General features: G+C 37.9%; 1 protein-coding gene and 1 pseudogene across 1 annotated transcript in view; both read right to left on the bottom strand.

The window, feature by feature from the left end:
* Window positions 1–17,053, bottom strand: part of Clca2 (chloride channel accessory 2) — a 33,817-nt gene extending 16,764 nt beyond the window's left edge. The window contains exons 1-9 of the mRNA XM_026406174.2: window positions 16,868–17,053; window positions 15,726–15,863; window positions 12,128–12,278; window positions 8,926–9,034; window positions 7,661–7,820; window positions 5,844–6,071; window positions 2,492–2,722; window positions 1,259–1,436; window positions 358–464 (exon numbers count right to left, since the gene is read on the bottom strand). Of these exons, the coding sequence (XP_026261959.2) occupies window positions 358–464; window positions 1,259–1,436; window positions 2,492–2,722; window positions 5,844–6,071; window positions 7,661–7,820; window positions 8,926–9,034; window positions 12,128–12,278; window positions 15,726–15,863; window positions 16,868–17,053 (1,488 nt within the window). The remainder of the gene's footprint in view (window positions 1–357; window positions 465–1,258; window positions 1,437–2,491; window positions 2,723–5,843; window positions 6,072–7,660; window positions 7,821–8,925; window positions 9,035–12,127; window positions 12,279–15,725; window positions 15,864–16,867) is intronic.
* LOC113194861 (uncharacterized protein KIAA1143 homolog) lies at window positions 10,205–10,847 on the bottom strand (annotated as a pseudogene).
* Window positions 17,054–17,438: the final 385 nt, after the last annotated feature.

Below are 17,438 nucleotides of genomic sequence, written 5' to 3'. Positions count from 1 at the left end.
TAATTAGTAAAGAAGCAAAAGTAAAATATCATCTGGTCGGTGGAAAGTTATCAGGGAACTGAAACTAAATACAGTTTCCTATATTTCTTTTGGGCCTTACACCAACCCACTCTCCCACCCCCACTTGCATTTTGAGTCACAAAGAAGTAAGCTTTCTCACAGACCTTGAAAAACAGAAGTAGTAATTACAGAAAATGGCTCCTAGAGAAGTACAGGCATCACCTGGCTCTTGCAACACCAAGAAGCTCCGTAAAAGCCTTCTACACACAGATGGTTACATACTCCAATGAAGTGAATAGAACAGTTGGTACAATTCATCTGTTTCCCTTTCCATCCCCCACATAAAGAAATGCTGACCTGAATACTCTGTTGAAAAAGGTCTCCAGTTCCAGAGGAAATTCTACTGAAAGCATCAATCATGCTATTAGAGTTTGATTTATCCGGAACGTAAAACTTTAAACCTCCTGAAATAGAAATTGGGAAATTAATTATATAGGATAAAATAAAACAACAACAACAAAAAAGGTAGGCCTTTCCCAACAAACTTTCTTTTTATTGGAGTATCAGTTTCAGGGGGGCTGGAGCTGAGCTTGATATACTGTATGATATCTTGTATAGCTAGCTTCACAGTAAGTGGCTGTAGGGGTTAGTTTTATCTGCTCTGTTAACATCTCTATTGTCCAGATCTAGGATTCTTCCCTTGATGTCAGAACTTATTGAATAGTTTGGGATCATGGCAATTACTAGATAACTTAGGTTAATTGCTATCTATATTGCTATATATTTATATTTATGTTCTGAAAACATCACTTTCAAAAATAATTCAATAAGTCCTAATTTTCAATAGTAAAATCAGAATACTCATTTTTTATCAAATATAAGGAATATGAGATAAGTTTATCAGTGCTTCATCAGAATTAAAAGGATATGTAACTCACAATACTGTACACATCCCTATTATGGATGTTAGTGTAGTTAGTCTTGAACATGTTTTTTAGCTCCATGATTATACATCCTTAGGCTGGTTTAACAAAGAAATTATGCAAATATATTTTTATTGGACACCTTTAATTTGGACATTCTAAAGAAAATATAAAAACAAAATCAACAAAATTTTATCAATGGTTTGTTGTGTACTTTTAAGAAAACATTTTCTATTTTTTCAATTAAGCCAAATAATGTGAGTTTCATGATTATGTTTTGAAAATTCGAGTTTAAAAGACACACTCTAACAGATAAGTTTTTAGAAATGTATTACCAGTCACTTGGGATAATTCCTCCAGGTTTCCCACCGCAGAGGAGCCCAGGACAATGGAGTGGACGGTTGACCCACTGCTGAGCACTGTGAGCAAGCAGTTGCCAATGTGCTCGTCACCTCCACTAGTCACTAATATCATCACAGAGCCATAGGTTTTGCCATTCAGTTTTTCAACCACCTGAACATAGAATATCAGTCATTTCAAAGGAAATAAAGTTCAAACTGTCTTATTTAGCAGGAGAATTCACTCTCAGTTCAAATTCCTTAACAGTGGGACACATGCCTTTTGGAGGTCTTCCATGAATCTTCACACTCTGTGCCATCCCCACTCAGTCCTCACCTCACCCAGGCACAGCACTCGTCACCCCATGTGCCACTGCCAAGTTGCTTGTGGGCAGGCACTTTTCCTGTTCCAGCACCACGATGTGTCCATAGCTAAGAACAGTGTCCACCATAGAGGATATGGGCTTTGTCACTGAATGAGAACCTTGCCTCTGAGACCCAGCAAGCACTTAGAGCAGTGTTTCTCAACCATGGCTACATATGAGAATTACATAAAGAGATTTAAAAATTTTTAATGATCAGATCACCCCCCCAGAACAATGAAATCAGTCTCTTGGGGATGAAACCAAGGCATCAATTGGTGGTGGTGGTTTTGGCACTGGGGATTAAATCCAGAACTTCATACATACAAAGCATGTGCTCTACCCTCAGCCTCTAAGTATTTTTTAATCATGAGACATCAGTGGACAGTCTAAGTGGAGACATAACTTGGCTATAGGCAGCCTGAGGTTTTGCTTGCTACCAGATGCTTGACACATGGCTGCAGCTCAGATACTCTTTTAGAAAGACTCTGACATTCCTGAATGTCAGAAACCTACTCATTTTGACTAGAAAAACCAAGGGTAACTCTGGCTACAGCTGGGACAGACTCAGAATAAATAGGAACAGTTTTAAAGGTGCTCAGATATTGTCTCTCATTCTTGGCCATGGTATTCATTTCTTTGTTCTTTCCTTCAATAAGCATTTACCAAGCAACCATTACATGCTGAGTACTTTTCAAGATGAACAAGACATTGTCCTGGGATTTTACGGATAATCCATCATTGCTCTCCCATAGCTGAGGCTGTAGTAACCACATGGTAATAGATTACCCCTAATTAGAAAGAACCTCAGAAACAAAATGAAGGAAAGAATAATAATGGTGATGGAGCTTAGGATACTCTACTGTACCTCAAATCCTTTTTTAAGCCCTGAGCAGATACTGGTTTCTGCTTCAGCTGACACAGTGGTAGGCAGATACGAAACCAGCAGCTTTCGGTCATCATCACTGTTAATTTGATGTAGCTGGGCTCGGATCTCTCCTTTACCATCGAAACTCACAATGCCCACAAAAGAATGAATTTCAACAATCTGCATCAAGTAAAATTCAGCTGCTTGTTGTAGTCGGAGGAGTCTGTCAGCCTACATCCCAAAAAGGAAAAAAAAAAAAAAAAACAGATGACAATGTCTGATTTGTAGACAAAAGTATGAACCAAGTAATTCAATTAGCAAATGTCTCGACTAATTCTTTAAAGATGTTGCATTATAGTTTTTTGAGTTTTAAAGAGTGACATACTACTAGAATATTGTTCTATTAATTGCAGGTTCAAAATGCACGTTTTCGGGGAAGGAGGGATGGTTTGGAACAAGCTAGCTCTTTATAATAAGAACACATATCTTCACTATTTCTCTACATCTCAGAACAAATTGAGTCTAGATTTGTAACCACTTCTTTTAAAATTCAGTGCAGGTAAGAGGCAACATTGCAAAGAGACCCTGTGGTGGAGAGGAGTAACAATCAAGGGACCCGATGTCTACCTCTATGTTGCTACCCTCTTTTATGGTGGCCCTCTTAGGCTGGACACTTCATCCATATTGTGAGGTTAATAGTATCTTTTCTGATTAGTACATTAGAATTGCTGTGAGGATCAACTGAGATACTTATGACAGTATAAAGTGATATCAGTGGCCAGGTTTGTACAGGTGATGCTACTGATTGATTCACAGCAGTCACTTGTTTTGAAGGAAAGAGAAAGGAGCAGCAAGCTGAGCTTCATTGACGACTTCATCAGGGATGATGGTGATCTTTTCCTTCAATCCAAACAGTTCCTCTAATACCCAGACCCCTTTTCACACATTTTAGTCCCACACATATCTTAATGCCCCAATATATGTCTCTAACTCTACATACTGTTAATTCATTCCTAATCTTGACCTCTGTTCCCAACTAATAAGCCAGAAACCTGGAACTGTCTCTTACCATTCTTCTTCCCAACCCCCATGTCCTTGAACAGGTCATGTCAGTTCAATGTTAGTTATAACCAGACCCATCAATGCCTTCCTTCTAATGTTACCTCTTGGCCCCTGCACGCACACTTTCCTTTCCAGGAATACCCTCCCTTTTCTTCCCTCATCTCATCCAACCTAGCCAGATGCCACTCATCATGCAAGATTCAACTCCAGGTGCACCTTGTCAGTGAAGCCCTTCTCTAGCACCCCCTTCCACAGCCCCAGATGAGACCTGGTCGCTACTCCACAGTGACTCACACCTCAGTGGAGACCTATCACACATGTTTATTCACATGTGTGTGTCATGTATCTCTTTGTATTATGTTTTAAGGCAGATACCCTATTCTTGACATCTCTGTGCCCACCGCCCAGGCCAGCACTGTGTGAGTACTTGATGAATGAATGTTCAATGAGCTTGTTACTTTGGGCTCATTTCTTTTCTGCTTATTTTAGGTCTTCTCTCAAATACAATTATCTTTCCCTTCCTCTTCATTCATTCTTGCTCAACAGGGTCAGGGAGCCAATATAAATTACACAGAGACCATATTTGGGGAAAATCATGCCCTGTTCAACTGAAGGCAGGCAGCATGTCCACATTATCCAGATGCTGATTGCTGAAGTGGATTTCCTAATACTTCAGAGGCAAACATTCTCTGACTGTTGATCCTAGGAATAAAGACAGGAGAAATTCTCTCCTTGACAAGTACTATAATAAAAATGACACTAACAGTTATTGATTATGAGCCAAAAATTTTATATTTATTGTCTCATTTGTTCCCCCTCAAAAACTTATTAAAATGGATGGTGACATGCTGGTAAATATTTAATAACTGGCTTTCTGGCTAAAAAAAATGAGCTCTGACTTGTAGCAGTTACCAATTTCTATGGAATACATATTCCTACCCTGGCTGATATCAGGTTATCAAAGTGATATCACTGAATGCAGAAAGGAGAAAAGATGTTTAGGAGCAAAGCAGCAAACCCATATGGAAAGATAAGGGATCAAGAGACTCTTTTTTTTTTTTTTTTTTTGGTAAAGGGCCAGATAGTAAATAATTTAGGCTTTGTGGGCCATTAATTCTCTGTTACAAGTACTTCAATCTGCTATTGCAGCAATAAAGGGGCATAGGAAATATATAACAAATGAATTGCTATGTTCCAAACTCAACTTATGGACACTGATATTTGAATTTCATGTAACTTTTAGGTGCCATAAAACATTATTCTCTTGATTTTTTCTTAACTATTTAAGTCTAAAATTACTCTTAACTTGTGAGCTATGTACAAATACATGGTGGGTCAGACTTGGCCCATGAAATAGTTTGCCAATCCTGACCATAGATAAAAATAACAAATAGTAGAAGAAAATTAGAAAATTATGAGTTTTGAGCATTTAGTTATTTCAATGTATTTTATTTAATCATAAGTTTACATAGTTTAAATCTCTCTGTGTGTGTGTGTGTGTGTGTGTGTGTGTGTGTGTGTGGTGCTGGGGACTGAACTCAGGTTAGCACATGCTAAGCATGTGCTCTACCACTGAGCTACACCCCTATCCCCATAGTTCAATTTTTAATAATAGCTGTTTGTAACAACTGGATTTTAAGTTTCCTAAAAACTTAATAGTTGACTCTCCTGAAAGCAGGTGTTATTATCTGTTTTACAGATGAGAAAATTTTGCTTCAGAGAGGTCATCTTATTCTTCATTACACAAACAGTAAGTGGAAGAGCCAAGACTTAAAACACACCTGCCTAATTCCAGAAACTATGCCTTGAACCACTCTGAGAGAGAGAGTTTTCCAGAGTGGGTTTCAAGGAGCTACTAGATTGTCAGATGACTGAACTAGAAGTTCTGTACACACTGGCATGGAAAACACACACACACACACACAGTAGGTATTTGTGCCTGCTGCAAGTTTGGTCAACTACTTCCACCAGGGATGTTCACCAGTGAGTAGAATGTGACCAGACAGATGCTATTTGTTGCATGTCAGAGTTTTAGAAAAGGGTCTTGGTGGGAAAAGTCACAATTAGTAGCAAAAATGCAGGTTAGGAACTATCTGTGCATCATATTTGTCTTATCCTTCCTTTCTGGGGCCCACATTCTGAATTCATTCCTCTCATCCCCAAGAAAATGCCTTTGACTGTTCCAAACCTTAAGACTCCCCCATGCTGATCCTTACCCCTGAAAATATAAAGGATTAAAGACTAATAGAAAAAAAATGATGCTTTACCACATTTTAATTCAAAATGTTACCTCTGCCATCTTGCTGGACACATCCAGCACTAAACAGACCACCTTGTCACCGGCCTGTGTAACAGTGAAAGTGGGAGGAGGTGGAAGCTCAGAACCCTTCCAGGGAAGGCTGCCTTTGAAGTCAGCAGAGTCTGCCATCACATCCCACGCACTTCTGAGGCTGCAAATTTGGTTCTGTAGGTTTGGAGCTTCTTGGTTGTGAGTACTTGCATTACAGAATTCAACTACCTGGAAAAAGAAGAGTCCATCAGAGAGTAAACCTCCTCCCAGACCCAACACACTTCTCATTTTCCAGCAACTCCAGGTGAAATAAAGGGTAAGCTGAAGGAGAGGGAATCAGAAGTACCTCAGTCAGAGACTTCTTCCTTTAAAAAATGACATCAAGCTTACAAATCAACTGTGGTACCCTTTGTTTGATACACTAGCACCCTTGTGGTACTGGGTACTCTTAAAGCTTATTTGCACTTAGATAACAGAGAGCAGACAGTATGTATAGCTCAGTCTTAGAAAAATAAAACAATCTCCCTCCCTATTTTAGCATGATATTATGTTAAGGAAACACCCTAGGAGATATTATCTTGACCAGCCTATCCATTGGAATCATATTAAATGACAACTGCACCTTTATTTGTGAATCAGCATATATTGATCTTGTGCAAATATTGATCCTGTAAGAATAGGATAAGGGGAAAACCTTAAATATACTTCCTGACACACACCTCCCTTTTAGAATTTTTTTTTTGGTGGTGCTAGAGATTGGACCTTGTGCATGCTAGTCAAGGACTCTACCAAGAAATATAGTTTTAATTCATTTATTAGTAATAAACCAATGTCAAAATCCCACTTAAATGTATGGTTTGCATTGCAAAGTAATATTTTACCATCTATTCCCAGTGGTTATATTCCTATGAGTAGACAAATACTTCCTGCTAACAGAGCCATGGGAGCTTAGAGCTAAAAGGAACTTTATAGACCCTAGTAGTTCTATCTCTAATTTATACAAGAGAAAGCTGAGTAGGATGGGTGTCAGGAGCAGAATCTGTTTTGTTCATTTCGGTCTTTTCCCTATATTTCATGACTATGATTAGGAGATTGTGGAACATTTTTCACCGGATATTTTTGAGTAAGCCCTTCAAAGGATTACAAAGAGTATACAACAAAGTCACAAAGAATAGGGAGCAAATACCTAAAATTATGTTGGCTTCAACATTAAAGCTATAAATTTAAAACATAATGGATAAGACAAGAAATATGAAAAATCATCTTAGTTACAAATGACTCCTTACCTTGACTAGAACCAAGCTGAGGGGAAAAAGTTAACTAAAAGGAAAGCAAGAAATGTTTAAATACAAGAGGCATTAGTCAGCCACAGAAATATAGAGAAAATTCCACAAAGCTATGTGTCCACAGTGTTCCCAGCCCCATGGAGAGATGACCCCCAGACTGACTTTCAGATCTGTGTGAAGTTGGATAGTACATCGGGTCACGAAGGTTGATTCCACTGCCAAGCAACTTAGCAAGACCTTGTCTCAAGGCATAAAATAAAAGACTATGGATGTGGCTTAGTGGTAAAGCACTCCTGGGTTCAATATCCTTAGGACCAAAAAAAAAAAAAAGCATACAGGAGCACCACCATATAAGCATTTATTTTGTGGTCTCCAGGGTCCCCTTGTTAACTTACTTTCCTGGGAAGCAAATTATCACATTTATAAAGAAATCTTTATTTGGTGATCATTTTGCAAGGCCTCAGTTTTTAAGTACTATCTTGGGAAGAGATGGAAGCTTATAGGAGTTTGTCATTTCAAGGACATACTTACAGAAGATAAACTTTGCATAAACATTATTGATGCAGTTGCATTTTGAGTGCTGTTGTAGATAAACACACATCCTTCTTTGAAAAGCTTACTAATAATGCAGTTTTCTTGGGGGCAAGGGCCTTTTTCACACACAAAAATGCCTGTGATGTCAGATGAACATCTGAAAATGAAAAAAAAAACTGGGAATTGGTTCTTTTGTAGAAGTACTTATGTTACTTCTTGACTAGCTTATATGATAAATTGTTTCAAGGATTAGAGCTTGCCGGATACACATAAACATTTTAAAACTGCTCTACTAAGAAAGCACATCAATTTAGAAATGCACTTCACTTTATTTTAAAACATGAGTCTTGATGAAAGTGTTCTGTATTATCAAAGGTTTTAGCCAATTAGAGTCAAAGCAAAAGTTACTAGGAAACCTAGAGGAATTTTAGGAGACTCAAAGAGGGGCATGAAGAGCAATAGCTGTGGCAGTGCTACTTTGGGTTTGGGTCCACTGGACATCAGAGAAAGAAGAGAATGAGGATGTAATGATGATACTTCAAAGGATTCCTTCCTCAATAAACAACCTCAAGTCTTGCTGATGGGAGTGAAAAACATTGCCACTTGGAGGAGAGGATTCAGTGAGCATCATAGTTGAGGGTACCCTCAGACCCAGTATTTCTGAGAGGAATTCAACAGACAGATTAGCCTGCATGCAGGAGAAATGGCATATGGATAATACCTGCATTGTTATTGGGAATAACCAAAAATAGAGATAATTTATGTGTCCAACAGGAGGGAACTGGTTGAATAAATTATGGTATATCCACACAATGAAATTATTTAAAACGGGGTGAGGAAAAAATATAGACTCATATTTATTTGAATTTTCCTGAAGAAATACTGAAAAGAAATAAGAAACTAATCAACATGGTTACTTAGAGTGGATGTGAGGAAAAACAATGAAGATAGTGTTGGGAGTGAGACTGCTAAAAGTTTAACTTTTTATGTTGTTTTGACATATGAACCACATAAACATTTACCTGTTTTTATTAAAGTGCAAAAAGATTTGAAAACAAAAAATGGAAGGATCTCTTCCTTGTTAATTTTTAGTTGCCAGTATAAACTTAATTTTATTCTTATTTTTAATTTTTTATATCACATAATGTTAAAATCAGAATAAAATAAAAATGAAATAATAACATTTATTATTTCTTCATAGTGAAGATTTCATTAATTTTAGAGTCAAATAATAAATTTTAAACATGAGAAAAAGTACTAACCTTGTAACTTTAATTTGATTTTGTCCATTTATATAGAAAGGTTTGTCATTATTATATTCATCAAACACACCCCAACGGAGATGGGCCCATTCATGGACAAACACTCTACCTGTGGAAGACAGAACTTTTACCTTTGAGCTCCCAAAAATCTGAGCCATGGGCCTTACTAATGAGTGAATATGTTATATCCCTCAATTCTATACCTCTATCTAAGTCCTCTCCTCCCCTCCCCTCCCATCTCTTCCTACCCCACCTCCAACCATCATAAAAAAAGGCAGAATGGAAATATATTTGTCCTGTAAATGCAAACCAGTGATTTACTTATTGTAGATCTTCAAGAAGCTAATGGTGAATCCCATATCCTCTCATTTTCTCAATGAAGCTATCTAACAGGTTTCTATTTAGCTTTATGGAGACCTATAAATTTGGGGTTTGGGGAAAGAGGAGAAGTATATTCTGGCAAGCAAACAAACTTCCTAATCTCTAGTCTGTGCTATTCAAGAGTGCCTGCTTTTTTCCTTGCAGGTAATTCTCTTATCTAGAGCAATGACTGAAACCTAGGAGCCAGGGAGGAAGTAGGGAACAAAAAACAAGAGAACACAATCCTCTTTGCAGCTTTAATGTCCCTTTCTCTTTTATTTTATTCATATTTTCCATTTTTTGTGTTTATTTCCAACTCAGTTCATGGAAGCCCCATCTTCAGCATCAAATCCTTTATAACTTTACCTTTCTGAGTCACATTTCCTTCAGATCAGAACTTACTTCTTTCTCCCAGAAATTGTCCAGGTGAACTCCACTCCCAAAACACACATTTTTATTTTTTGAATCACTGTAAGTTCTGGGAACTCAGAAAGTACTTGCTGAGTTGGCTCAGATTGTGGCATGTTGTGCAATTTTGGATCTGGAGACAGAGGGAAGGAGGAAAATGGCCCCAGCTGAGAGTTAGGGAAGGTGTGTTCCTACTCATGGAATTTGGGAGTGCTAAAGATACATAGCAGTGCAGAGGTAATCTGCATCTTGTGGTTGCCCGAGGAAGAAAAGAATATTTATAAATTTTTTTGCTTGTTTAAAAATATAATTTATATGTACACATATGGCAAGTAGTCAAATGTTAATATTCACAAAGTTGGCATTTCCAGGCAGAGGAGTCTTGATGGATAGTCATAGATTTTATTTTATTATTTTTTCTCTATTTTCTAAATTTTCTATAATGAATTTGTAGTATGACAGGAAAAATATCATTTTGAAAGACACAGGAAAAAATTCTGTTAAAAATACTTCATATGCTTTCAAAGAAGCTTACATTTAACTCATTTTCCTCTTCATTGTCAAAAAAAAAAAAGGAGTTGTTTTTGATTTGCTTTTGTGAGTTGTTGTTTTTTTTAAATTGAGTCCTGCTTATTTACTCTGTCTTCATTTGTCTTCTTTTTACTTATTTTTATTAAACATGAATATTTTTTCATCTGAGGGATGCTTGACTGGTTTTCAATACCTGATTCTACCATCAGCTGGAGCTGGTTCTTCATCTGTTTTTACAGCCTTTATTTCTGCTTTCATTTTCATGATTTCTTCAGCTGTCAGGTCTCCCTTTTTAAGAAAAACCTATGTAGGACTGTTCATTTCTTTGTCACTGTGGTCAGCATTTTTATCTGGGAGCTGAAGCTGGATTCTCTAATCTCATCTCTTCTTTTGTACACTGTGCATAACTCATAGGAAGCCAGTAACACACTGTGTTTTCAGTGCTTTGTCTGTCTCTAGAAGGCACGCTCCTCTGAGAGGTATTATGTTGCATCTCTGTATCTAGATGTGCAGAGCCTTGGTCTCTATGGTGGGCCCTTCCCTCTACCTGACTTGCTCCTTAAGGCGGGACAGGATCCAAGCTTGGCAGGCCACACTTAAGACACCTGGTTCTGTTTGCTCATGGCTGGTCTGGGTAAAACCCTTACAGTTTTGATAAAGTTTTACAAAGTATATTTTTTAGAATATGTCATTTAACTCCCTGCTAACTATACAGAGAATAACAAAATCTATTTAAATTTGAATAGGGTAAAAACAAACAAAAAAAAAAACATTAAAAGGCACTACTGTAAGTTACAAACAAAAAGTTAAGGTTGGAAGTTTAGCCCTTGACTGACTGACCTGTTCTCACTAATTTCTCAAATCTCACCCACTGTCCTCCAGTCTGTGGCCTGTAACCTTGACTTCTCTCCCAAGTTCCAATCCACATTTGACCACAGGCCTAACTTCCCAGCAGGACTGGCTGGGACTCCTCACCATCATCTTGCCTAAATCCACACTTACGGGTTTCTCCTTTCAATTGGTCCCTCTATTTCTAAGAAATTGGCGCTGTCCTTGTTCCTTACTGCCTCCTGGACATACCTCTTGCTTTTCACTCTGTATCAGTTCCGACCTCTATTTCTCTTTTGAAATTCTGGAATATTTTTTTTATAACTTGGAGTTGTTAGAATTAAATAAGAAAATATTTAAAAAGCAAACAGCAGGGCACCTGGCACATAGGAAGTCCTCGTGTTCTAGTTACTGTCTCTCCTGTCCTTCCCCTCTCACCACATTCACTCTTCCTCAAGCCTTATGGCCTTTTACCTGGACATCTGCTAGTTATTTTCTTGATAACCAGGTCCTCCCCCATTGATTTGAGTTTGTCAGGTTATCCATACAGCCCAACTAATCTTCTGAAAACACTGTGTCGCTCCTGTGCTTATGAACCTTCAGTGGTGAGTTGCTCATGTGAACATTTGGGGCTGTCACATCACCTGGCTCCATGTACATTTCAGTATTTTCTCCCATACCAATCTCTGTGCCATCCGTGGGGTCTCCTTCTATACATCTCTCAAACATGCCTAGGTTCCTCACAACTACAGCTTTATTCACACTCTTCCTGCTATTCTCTCCCTCTCCTTCATTAATCAAAAGATGACACTTTAAAGCCTTTCTCTTTTGTGAGACCTGTTTGGACTACCTTGGTCTCAAACTTTATTAAATTCTGAGAGCACTTCACTAACCTAGTGCTTAACTCTTCCTGGCTTTCTTAGTTCCTCATCTTTGCATGGGCATGTGACCTATCGCCCCACCCAAACTCTAAGTCCTTGATAGGTTTCAGGTTTTCTGAGTCCTTTTGAGCACCCAACACAAAATCTTGTGAATACTAAAGTACAGTGGTTATTTTCTGATTAGCCACACCTACCTCGGGATCCATAGCCAGCTGTTAAGTCATCATTCAGTAGGAAGTTCGGTGTGAAATGAATGTATCTTCCTTCTTTTCCACATCCTCTGTATTGCAGAGTGTATGGGTCATCTCCTTGTACCCCATTCCAATCAGCCACTATGACATCTGCCTAAATTATAAGAAATGTGTTGTGGTACTCTATATTTTGACTGTGATATTGTTGGCATAAATGTATGTTAAAGCACTCTTAACTGTACACCTTAGATTTGTGCATTTTACTGTATGTAATTATACCCTGATTTAAGAGCAGATTAAATAAAAAAGGAAGAAAAGAAATGCTTTATAGATGGAACTTAGAATGCATTCACAATTAAATATCAACTAAATCATTTGGCCCTTGCAAAAACTTCTAATTTTAAAGCTTAGGAAATTTCCATGGAGCTTCATTACCTCCTTTTGATCTTCCCATTTAGAGAATGGTAGGGATATTTAATCTAGAGGATTAAAATATGCTTGAAAGTCAACACTGTAAAAAGTCTGATATTATATCACTATAAAATGTAATAAAATATTTAAGGAGATTTTAAGAGCATTTACATATCATTCAGAACTGTGCTGTAAAGAGATACAGCTTTTTACAAACAACTTTTTGTGGATTATTTTATTAGGAAAGGCAGTAGGATCTGTACTTTTTCACCTTGTCCTTTCATTCCCATAACCAATTTGATTAGGAAATCAGTCATTCTAGTGAAATTATATTTCTTCTTAAGTCCTGACCATTTCAATTACAATTGCTAAAACACAGCATTCAAAGTCTGAAAGTAAATACCTATTCACATAACCATCAAGAGAGCATCAATTTATATATCACTTTGTTTCTCTTGTTTTAGAAAGAAAGATAACATATTGTCCCAAACTTGCCCTTAGAAATTAAGTATGTTGTCAAGTTAAAAAAGGGGAAGAAAGAAGTTTATTTTGCAATAATAGTTCTAATAAGACCCTAAATATATAATTATCACTACATATGCTATGCGTGGGTGTGTGTTTATGTGCATGTACGTATGCACTTGCCACTGAGGAGAGGAAGAAGATATTTTCATTTTTATTTTCCATTTTTCCACCTTGTTCATTTTTTTCTGATGTAATGAATCACTTTTACAATAATTAACATTTATATTTTAAAAAGCCAACAGCTTTGAAAAACAACACCTACCAAAACTGCTAACGAGGTTGTGCCATTGCATAGTCCTCATTTGGACAACACCTCACTCTTAGGCCTGAAATTTTGACCAAAACCAAAAAAAAAAGACTCCTTTGCATGGAATGGGTGATACTCAGAGGCTGTTTGGGGTTACATTAGGCCTTATAGACTATTGTAATTCAGATCTTATCTACTCTTCCTAACCTTTTCTCTTGCCCCCTTATTCCTACCTGCACCATACTGTAGATTCACAAAGACAAGAGCTACCTTGCTTGTCTTTGTGTCCTTTACAGTGCCTAGCAAGGTCCTGTTCATATTATCATTCACTCTGTGCTTGCTTAATTGACATGATGAAGTTAAAGGAAATGGCACCCAAAAGATATATGAATAGCATTCGATTTCTATTCTGTTTGCTGGTCTTTCTGTTTAGTCATATTGTTACATATGCTTTACTTATTTGTTTCTCTCCCCATCATGGTGATCAGGGGTTCTATCTTTGGCAACCTGGTTTTGATGCTGGGTGTCTCCAGTACTTCTCAGTCCTACTGAAGACCAAATTGCTTAATGCAATCTCCATCAATCACATAGAGACTACATAGCTTAATGCAAACAGCACAGGTTTTGAAGTCAAACACCCATTTAAATTGTGGCTCTAATTTATTGGGTGTTTGACTTGAGACAGACAGCTTACCTTCCTAATTAGTTTCCTAATCTGTAATAACAGCAACCAATTTCAGGCTGCATGATAAATAAATACTACATGTAAATTCTTGGTACTTTCTCCCCAGTCTGTCCCAGTTCCCTTACTTACTTACCCTGTTCCCACATGAAATATTATCAAATGCTTTCATCTGGTCAGAAATCAAATGCTTGTAAGAACCTCTTTAACTTCTTCAGGACACGAGGGTACCTATTTACATTGCTATGCCATTCAGTTTCTGAGAGTAACTTCAAATGTGAGCTAAGAATTAAAATTACCTTAAGAAATTTCATACCAAATAACAAAAATAAGGAAAAGGGGAAGCTGTGCCATATGTCTCTGCCATCCTGATTGGACTGCAACAAATCTCGAGCCTACTCCATTACTGATGCCCTGAGTTAAGCTCTTCTCAGTGTCTCTGCTCTGGGCCCTCCTGGCAGCTGTGATGGGCTCTTGTTCATAGTCACTCACCAAACTGATTTAACCTTTATTTATACTGTACACACCAATATGTGCTGGGCATCCCTGTGGGAAAGCACCCTGATCTCTAGTTCATGAGAGATCTTCAAGGGTAATTCATTTTTAGCTGGAAAAGAACAGATAGCTGTTTTAGTAAGCTTTTTCACTTCTGTGACTCAAAGACCTAACCAGAACAACCGTAGAGGAGGACAAGTTTATTTGAGGGCTCACGGTTTCAGAGGCCTTAGTCCACAGAAGGCCCGCTCTATTCCTTGGGGCTCTAGGTGAGGCAGAACATCATGGCAGAAGAGTGTGGCAGAGGGAAGTGGCTCACATGAAGAGCAGTCTCCACTTGGCAAATACGGATTCACTGATTGGGTTAAGACTCTTACAACCCAGTCATTCTCCTCTGAACCTTCTTGCATTTTGTCTCAGACCAAAAAAAAACCTTCTTGCATTTTGTCTCACATCAAAACCAAAACAGTAGCCATTCTTTGCCTTATTCATAAACTTCTGTCCTGCCTTCATATTTCCTCACTTCCCTAAACCAGCATCTTGGCCTTGGGCTAAAGTGAAATTCTGCTAATACACCATGGCATGAGAAGGCAGTCATATTTTTATATGCGTGGGTGGCTTGTGTTCCTGTCTGTACCTGTGTGTTACTGCCTCTGACAAGATGGTGAATAAAGACAGTCATCCTTGGAATTTCTCCCTTCACTGCTCATCCTCAGGATAAAACTGACTATTGGTCCTCAATCAAAAATTTCAGCAAGGGCTGGGGTTGTGGCTCAGCGGTAGAGCACTTGCCCCTCACATGTGAATCACTGGTTTGACCCTCAGCTCCACATAAAAATAAATGAATAAAATAAAGATATTGTGTCCATCTACAATTAAATGTGTGTGTGTGTGTATATATATATATATATATATCTTTTTTTAAATTTCAGCAAGGATCCTATAAGCTATTTAATAAGCTCTAAAAACGTACTTGGGCAATGGCATTTTACTTATTTTTCCACTCCATGATTTATACTCACTTATTTTATTTTCATATTTTTAATAAAGATTTTTTATTTTTAATTGACACATAATGATCATAATATTTATGGGGTACAGTTCATATATTTTGTCAATAAAACTCTGCCCAATAATATTAATATTAATGCACAACATCAACAACACAGTTTATTTTGGTATTGTTTCTTTTTTTCATTCAAATTGAGTTAAGCTCATTTAGTGAAATCCTGAATGCTTACCTTTTCATATGATTCTTGTTTTACCTTGCTATAATTATTAGCGTTCCATGTGGCAGGTATTAAAATCTGTATATTTCTGAAAAATACTCTTCTCTTTGTAGCATTGAATAGGTAAAAAGAAGCTTCAGTTATCATTTCCTATAATAAAACAAAAGACAAACTTATTTTTATCACTCATAACACCTTTATATTTTGGCTTTCTGAAGGAGTTCATGAAAGCATAGGAGCAAAAGAAAAAAAATAAAAATTTCAATGGTTATCTTGAAGAGATCAGAGTGCAGGTCTGGACTTGTCCTTGTGATTCTACTAATTTTTTGAAAGGGTTTTAAGCTTTTACTGAACAAAACTTCTCATGCCACACCTGTGGGCATGTTTGAGACCACACCTATGATGATATTATTTTCACTCGAGCAATTCCAAAAAGGGCTTTTAAGTAATGATCCTCCCTCGCCATATTCAAGTGAAAATAGGCAATTGCTTTACAACACTCAGGTGAAAAGAGAGAATTTTTTTGCTCTTGCACCGTACGCACTCTCACCCTTTCTATTTGAGAATTATCATCATCAGGATAGTACCCAACAAGATGATTTTAATAAGAATGATCATGCTGACTCATCAGTCAAGTATCCTGTCTCTTTTGCCATAATGGGTTGTTACTTTTTAAAGGTGCTATCCCAAAACCAGTCAAGTAGAAAAAGCAAACAAACTTTGCGGTAACCAAAAAAAACCACTGTGAGCTGAGACTACACAGAAGTAGGAGAACACACTGCCTTGGCCCTAATCATTATTTGTGTGTGTGTGTGTGTGTGTGCGCGTGCGTGCGTGCGTGTGCCTGCTATCTTTAAGAAATGTTGCCCTCTCAGATTGGGGCTGTATCTCAGTGGCAGAGCACTTGCCTAGCATGTGTGAGGCACTAGGTGGGATCCTCAGTACCACATAAAAATAAAATAAAGGCATTCTGGTTGTGAAGAAGAAGAAGGAGGAGGCGGGGAGGGGGAAGGGGAGGAGAAGGAGAAGGAGAAGAAATAATCTTGCCCTCTCTATGGCTCAAATACAAACCTGGTAGGGTTGTTAGTTCTTTAAAGAAGGCTACAGTTCTGATCTAATGTGGTCATGATATCGATTTGTTAATTGCCACTCACCTTAATGTTTGTGATGAGGTTCTGATTCTCAGGTACCTGAGGATTAATTGCAATAAGTATTCCATCATACCCGTTGTCTTGAAGCTGCACTCTGGCCCCCAGGAGTAGAAGTACTGGACTTAGGGCAACCAGAAAAGTCACAAACTTCAGGCTGCCGACAGAACCTGCTTTGTCCCTGTGGGTCATATCGTAGAGAAAGATCTCACCGCTTTACTCACAAGGGCCCTGCTGGGTGCATTGTATCAGGTGGTCAATGGTGAAGCAGATCCTTTCTTCCTGTACTTGAAAGTCTTAGGATGTATGATGTATCATGAAGGAGGTTCCTTGTTTGAAAAATTTGGGCTGGATCTCTCAGGGACCTGTCTCCACAAGCTCTTTTTCTCTGAGGCAATGCCACGCTTGCCTGTTCTGTGGCTGAGCTTCCTCCTGAATTGAACTTGGACAAGAAACTTTCCAACCCTTATTCGTTTTATATCTTCTCAGAAGGAAGAGGGAATAAGATAAAAGAAGCTTTAAAGCAGGTGGCCTGCATTGATGGGCCAGAAATCAGTGTATTCAGATTGATCAATCA

This window comes from Urocitellus parryii, chromosome 11 (assembly GCF_045843805.1).
Source record: "Urocitellus parryii isolate mUroPar1 chromosome 11, mUroPar1.hap1, whole genome shotgun sequence".
Lineage (NCBI taxonomy): Eukaryota > Metazoa > Chordata > Mammalia > Rodentia > Sciuridae > Urocitellus > Urocitellus parryii.
This window is presented reverse-complemented; position numbering and strand designations above follow the sequence as displayed.